At 33.8% G+C, this 7,352-nt stretch overlaps 1 protein-coding gene across 1 annotated transcript; it reads right to left on the bottom strand.

Annotated features, from left to right (window-relative positions):
* Window positions 1–423: 423 nt before the first annotated feature.
* On the bottom strand, window positions 424–6,731 carry LOC129869869 (uncharacterized). Its single transcript, XM_055944454.1, has 3 exons — window positions 6,451–6,731; window positions 4,045–4,100; window positions 424–704 (listed from the first exon to the last, which is right to left on the bottom strand). Exons 1-3 carry the CDS (start codon window positions 6,729–6,731, stop codon window positions 424–426), a joined length of 618 nt encoding a protein of 205 aa, XP_055800429.1.
* Between the last annotated feature and the right edge of the window lie 621 nt (window positions 6,732–7,352).

Genomic DNA, 7,352 nt, shown 5'->3' with positions numbered 1-7,352 from the left:
GTTGAGGAGGGGCATATTTTCTGATTTTCTGCACATTCCACTCCCCATTCTCCATGTAATCAGATACTCTACTATTGTTGAGTCTAGGTAGATGGTTGTTATGATAAGCTAGGGGGCCAATACCCAGCCAATCATCCCACCAGAAGCTGCATGTACCAGAGTTGATGTGCCAGTGTATATGCGGCTCAATATCACTTTTATTAGCCATCATGTGCTTCCACATAATAGACTGACCTTTGTTCCATTTTTTTATAACAGGATTAGCTCTTTGGCAGTACTTAGCCTTCAGAAACTCTCCCATAGTGTCTTCTTGGATCTGAAAGTCCACCATTGTTTGTATTGTAAGGCTAAGCACACATCTTGTATATTTTTCATGCCAATACCCCCTTCCTCCACAGGATAGCTGAGAGTCTCCCATGATGCCTAATGATATTTCTTCTTCTCTTTGTCCCACCCCCAGAAAAAGTTAGCTATGAGGCTTTTAATCTGATTGATAGTTGTAGCAGTAGGTCTGATCGCAGACAACAAGTGGATTGGTAAAGATTGCAGCACTGATTTCACCAAAGTTGCTCTGCCTCCAAAGCTCAGTATTTTATTCTGCCAGCCTCTAATTTTTCTTATAACTTTGGACACCATACCTGTATAGTATATGATTCTCTGTCGTCCAATGTAAAGTGGACAGCCCAGGTAAGTAATGGGACCATGTGTGCACTTGAAGCCTGTGATCCTGCCTATCCTATCAATAATATCAGGATTGGTATTAAGAGGAAGCATGAACTGGCTCTTGTCCTTGTTGATTAGCTGGCCTGAAGTTGTTTCATAAACCTTCAAAGTCTTGATAATAAGAGTCATGGAAAAGTTGTTTGTAGCAGTGAAGATGATCACATCATCTGCAAAGCTCAAGTGGTTCACTTGTGGACCCTTTCTTTCCATATGGAATCCAGTATATAGGTAGTGTTGGTTAAGATTATTCAGCATCCTGGATAACACTTCTGCTCCTATAATGAATAAGGCAGGTGATAAGGGATCTCCTTGCTTGAGACCTCTTGTTGAATGAAAAAAACCATGTCTTACCCCATTGATGATGACTGAATACCAGTTGTTAGACATGATCCTCCATACCATATCAATAAAGACTTCTCCAAATCCCATCCTTCTCATGACCATACAAGTGAAGGACCAAGAGACCCTGTCATATGCCTTAGCCATATCCAGCTTAATCACTACATTGTCTCCAACTGTGGGCCTCTTAATGTTGTGAATAATCTCCTGAACCAGCATTATATTTTCTGAGATGCTCCTACCTTTAACAAATCCTGACTGATTGTCAGAAATGAGCTGAGGTAGAATGGGAGCAAGTCTGAGACAGAGGAGCTTGGATATGATCTTGCTAGTGAAGTTGCTGAGGGAGATGGGCCTGTACTCTGACAGTTTGTTGGGGTGTTCAGTTTTAGGAAGTAGAACCAAAAAGCATGTGATATGTACCTGGGAATACAGTGACCATTGAAGAAGTGCTGCACCAGCTTCAGCAGATCATCACAAATGATATCCCAGCATGAGTGAAAGAACTTACCACTCATGCCATCTGGCCCTGCAGCAGAAGTAGGACTCATAGAAAATACTACCTCCTTTAGCTCCTACTTTGTAGGTATGGAATGTAATAATTCATTCTGCTGATCAGTAACTATCCTTGGGATGCATTTAATCATATCTTCATTGATTTGTTTCTCCTCAGCTGTAAAAAGTTTCTCAAAGTGTGCACAGGCTGCACTTGCAATATTGTCATCACCCTGGATAGAGTTTCCTTGTTCATCACTGATTTGATGGATGAACAACCTTCTTCTTCTCCCTCTGATGATGGCATGGAAGTAATTGGTATTGGCATCTCCATCTTTGAACCAATGCAATTGAGTTTTTTGTTTCAAGATGGACTGCTCTATCTTCAAATATCTAATATACTGGGCATTTATCTGATTCAACTTGGCTCTATTATCTTCAGAATTGTCATTGATGATATTCTCTTCAGCTTGTATAACCTGTTCCTCAAATTGTTTAACTGAAGCAAATATATCACCATATTGCTTTCTAGACCAGTGGCTAAGGGTATTAGAAACTCTTTTCAGTTTTTGATGGAAAGTCCTCATTGGATTTCTATCCACAGGTCTTTCCCAGCAAGATCTTACAGTATCAATGAAGTTTTCATTTTCAGCCCAACAGTGTAAGAACTTGAAATATTTGATAGTAGGACTTTGTCTTTCAGTACATTCCAAAAGGAGAGGATTGAAACTTAGGATACCGTTTGTTTGACTTGGTTGGTTACATTTTCCCTTTTGGTGTGCTTTCGGGTTGTAAATGTGTTTTGTCTTGACTATGTTGTTGAACTATTGGGCTGCCCGACGCCGTGTTTTTGGTACTTTGGAGTTCTAGGTTAGTAATTTGATGCCTCTGGCGAGGGTTTTCCCCTATTTTGAGTAATACATGATTATTGTTATGCTACTTGTATTGGTTGCTCCACCGATGTTTAAAATCACTTAAATGGATGGAAGTAATGAAGGGATCAAGATTTGGGTTAATGAATAAGTATAAGGATTTGGAAAGTACTGGTGATATCATTTTTTATGGCTTTTTATGATGTTGATGAGCTCGAGAAATGATTTTGGGCGCCCTTTTATTAACTTGGGCTACACTATTATATTCACCATTAATAAGCTCGAGGTGTGAATTTCGAGTGGCCCGTCAATACATATTTTTGGTTATTACCTTGATATTGATGAGCTCGAGTGTTATTTCTGGCGCTCCGTAATATTTTGGGTTTATTATTACATATGTGCTTTGATGTATATGCATGCTCTTTCAGTATTTTGTGAGTCAAGGCAATTATTGTGGTTATCTGTTGTTGTTGGGTCATTTGGCCTAGTATGCCCCTCCATACCCCCAATACACCTGTAGTTGTAGTTTATGATTCATTGATGTTATCATTAGTATCACTGTGATGCTTATATATATTTATTCTTTTTGATCTCGATCGGCCTATGATGCCTACTGGGTACCCCGTGTTTTGATACTTATACTGCACTTCTGCATCCTTTTGATGCAGCTCCTAGTTCGAGCCACCCCCAGCGCATGCCTAACCATCCGTAACTGTGCCAGATTCGGATTGTGGTGAGCTCCCGGCATTCAGAGATTTGCTACCTTCATTTTTTTGTACTGTTTTTTTTTATTTTGGACAATCAGTTCTGTATTGTGTATATATTGTCAGATTTTGTACTTAGTAGCTTCTATATAGGTGACACCAGGTCCGGAGTTTGGTCTAACATTAGTTCGTCGTTTTTGGTCACTTTTAGACTTTTTTGTATATTTTGAATCGTATTTGCATATCTATACCTTGGCCCGATCTCTTTTGTTATATTATTCTTGCTTCCGCTCTTTTATATTTTTACCTATTTATTTAAATTTATGTTTGACTTCTGCTTTTGAGTTGGATTTGTCTTGCCTACTCGGAGATTATAGTAGGCGCCATCATGATTCCAATTCGGGTCGTGACAATTGGCTTATCCATAACGACAGAAACATGTCGTTACACCGGCTTACCCCAGATCTCACCTGACTCAGATTTTGTTCAAGTCAGGCCTAGACTCAAAATTTCTAAGTTATTACTCAGAAGTTTTTTGGCCCAAATTTCTTCCCCATTTGACTTATCCATAATGGCGGGAACAAGTCGTTACATTTTTTTTTTTAAAAAAACAAACTTTAGAACTATTAGTCTAACATTTTTTTTTATTCGAATCAATTTTTCAACATGATATTTGTTGAGTCCCATCTTCCACTGTATCAAATTAAAACTTAGATGTTGTTAGTTTCGGTCATGAAATTATTTTTTCAGATGACCAATTAAGCTTGAACAAATTAAGATTTTTGAGTGTTAATAGTATACGTGATATTCTAGTTATGAGACAGAAGCGCATTATATGTAAAATTGAGAGAATTGTGAAAGTTGAAAAATTGATTGGGAGAAATTTAAGGAATGAATATCTATTGTATTTATTGTATCTTCAGTTTTCTTCTCGTACATAAATGTGATTGTCGTCCACTGGTGTTCACTGGATGTGATAATAGTGAAGGAATTATACAACTCTAACATATTTCCTCCAATCACTTTCCAAGTGATCAATTTCTTTCGAATATTATTAAGGTGATGATGTGATCACACCAAATTAATCATTACACGAAATTAGACTTTTTGTAATTATCTAACGATGAATTTAAACGATACGATACAATAAAATTTAATACCTTGTTTGGATGGTTGTTACTGTATTATTGTATTGTTAGATTAAATACAATGTTTGTTTTGATTATTACTTAAATTGTAATGTATCGTATTATTTAAATCCATTTTTAAGTAACAACAAATAGTCCCATTTTATGTAATGATCGATTTGGTGTGACTGCATCATTACCTTAATATATATTTTCTTCTCATTTTGTGTTTACTTATCATTTAATAATTCTTTTTTATCCCTTATCTACATTTTCATAATAGCTCTACCCCGTATCCTACTTTTCTTGTAGGTTTATCATTCAAATTCTTGATGTGTGATATTATGTAACGATGGAAAATGATACAATCTATGCAAACATTGTACTAATTAAAATAATACAATATAACACAATAAAATACAATACAATATGATACATTATGTAGCAATACATAAAAATCATCCAAACAAAGCGTAAATAATAATCAACTCAAATATTTTATTTAAACTAACAATACAATCTAATACAACGGGTAACAACCATCCAAATAAGGGGTAAGTGTTAAAAGCAAAAAGCAAAAATAAAGTTAAAAGTTAAAAGCAATTTTAATTAAAGAAAAGACTTCCACTCACAAGTGAAAGAAATTTTGTTTTTCCTTTTTATTGCAAAATTTCTTACTTGAAATATATTTATGATAACTAAACACGAGATTTTGGCTAAAAATATTTCTTAACTATGAAACAAGCTTAAGATATATCCTTGTGTTATAAAAGTAAACAAAAGACATCCTTTATATATGTTAAAAATTACAATATTCATCCTTCCGTTAGTTTTGGCAAAATCTAACGGCTATGGTCATTTTTCTTCCTCCCTCCTCCCGCTCTATTCCCTGTATCTTTTCTCCACAACCTTGTAATAGGGTGTGACGACTTTTATGCAACAGTGATCAATACAGTAATCCGACGAGTGAATATGGGCTAAATCCGTTTGGATCAAATAGCGAAGGCTAACAGACAACGAAAATGGAAACGGGTCCGATGAAGAAAGACAACAGAGGATTTAGCGGAAGTAAATGCTTCAGTGGAACTTCTTAGTACAAGAAACTTCATTTCTGTATAATCTTTCAACCTAACTCTTTATGATATGAATGCTTCAACATTGCATAAAAGGGATGATTTACTTGGTCAATATACAATTTTTTTCTTTTTAAATAAGTTTTCCATTGTATTTATTACTGCCAGTTCTTTTATTTCAATGCTTCAATTTTAGCTTTGATTTTCTTGTTCATATCTATTAAGACTTAATTCTTGATATATTTTTTTCTTTTTTGACTTAAGTATGCATTTGGCAAATTGGATTTGAATCAATTGATTGGTAGATGACAAAACTAAGCAAGTTGTATGTAGTATTTTATGTTGTTTATTCAACTTTGAATTTTATCTTTTCTTGAATCCAAATTGACAGGCCAAACTGCTGACTTTTAGACCATAGCCATTAGTTTATGCCAAGAAACTAAAGGAAGGATGAATATTGCAATTTTTGACATACGTAAGAAATGTTTTTTGTTCATTTTTATAACACAAGAATGTACCTTAAGTTTGTCTCATAGTTAAGGAATGTTTTTAGCCAAAAACTCAACTAAATACTGTCAAATAACATTTTTATGAAAATAATTTTCTTAAAATGACTTTTGTACAAAATACACCAAGGCATAAAAACGCACCTAAAATATGGTGAAATTATCTATTACACTTAAATAATTATGTTGGGTTTATATATATATATATATCAGCCACCTGAACTTACTTTTGTGTATTACTTAACTCTTCACTCTAATAAAGAAAACAAGTTAAAGTATATCTTGTGCATTCTCGCCCCTAGAGTAGGCAAAGAAAGAGTGTTTTAATGTTTTATTTAATTTAATTCTTTCATCGTCTCTCAAGTCTTAAACACACACAAAAAAAATACAAAGTCAAGATTTTGAGTAAAATTTCATGCCCCTCAAGATATTAAATTAAATAATAAAATTCCTTTTTTTGTCTAGTATAGATGCGTTTATGCACATGATGTTTTAAACTTATTATTTTTTACCAAGTAATTAGTTAAGGAGTAAATAATAGAAGAAAATAAATAAATTCAAAGGGGTAATAGGACCCTCCCATAGGTTAAGTGTGTAATTGACAATTACACTATAGTTTAGGTGTGTTTTTATAACTTATTCCTACAAAAATTTGATGCAAGAAAATTGAGGGAGAGAGAGAGAGTATAACAGTGTGTGTTACCTTGGTTAATTTTCCAGCTAACAATCGAACCAACCTTTCTAGTTTCACCTTCATGTGAATTTCAAAATGGTTGAACACTTTAGGGGCTATGTTGGGTATATGATGAGTATTGATGTAAATAGTATCATGAATAGGATGTCCTCCACAGTTTACCTCTATTGACGCAATCAACTTGCCTTTGAGATCCATAATTTTTTCTTCTCAGAGTAATAGTAAGTTGTGAAAAGAAAATACTGAATAAATATTTAGAACTTGTAGCCTTTATATACATTTTAATTAGTTATAAAAAGCTTGCTAGTAGAAAGCATTATCAACCACATATTTACATCACATGTTATTAATGGGGATCAAAGATTAGTGTTGATTCATTTTGTGTATATTAGGTGTATGTTAGTTATGAATTTACTTTCTAAATGAAATTTTACACACTCATACCAATTAAAAGCTGATGAAGATACGTTTACAACTAATAAGGCATATTCGTTATTGTATCGCCAAGATTGAGATTTATAAATACACGGTTTATAATTTAAGGACCACAAAATTATTAACATTAATTTAATTACTAACATCAAAACACGAAGAAAATTGGATTATTAGTATTGTAAAATCATCTTTGTAAAACAAGTGAATAATTTAACAAACAAAATAGTATAAATCCTTATATACTTGTGCCTAGGTGATTTTGTTCACTAAATAACTTTGTTCTCTAAAGAAGGTTTTATTTGGTGTTTATTTACATAGTACACATAGACCTACAAGATTTACTTTATTATGGTGTAATGCATTATGTTTTGTGCTGACCTAATT

Source organism: Solanum dulcamara, chromosome 10 (genome assembly GCF_947179165.1).
Source record: "Solanum dulcamara chromosome 10, daSolDulc1.2, whole genome shotgun sequence".
Taxonomy (NCBI): Eukaryota; Viridiplantae; Streptophyta; class Magnoliopsida; order Solanales; family Solanaceae; genus Solanum; species Solanum dulcamara.
Note: the sequence above shows the minus strand (reverse complement) of the source record. Positions and strands in the feature narration are given on the sequence as shown.

Coding starts and splice junctions, on each gene's coding strand:
- LOC129869869 (XM_055944454.1), bottom strand. CDS start 6,731: ATGGATCTCAAAGGCAAGTTGATTGCGTCAATAGAGGTAAACTGTGGA. Junction 4,101..6,450: donor AAAAACACACCTAAACTATA/GTGTAATTGTCA, acceptor TATCACATCCAG/TGAACACCAGTGGACGACAA. Junction 705..4,044: donor GAAGAAAACTGAAGATACAA/TAAATACAATAG, acceptor TCAAGTGCACAC/ATGGTCCCATTACTTACCTG.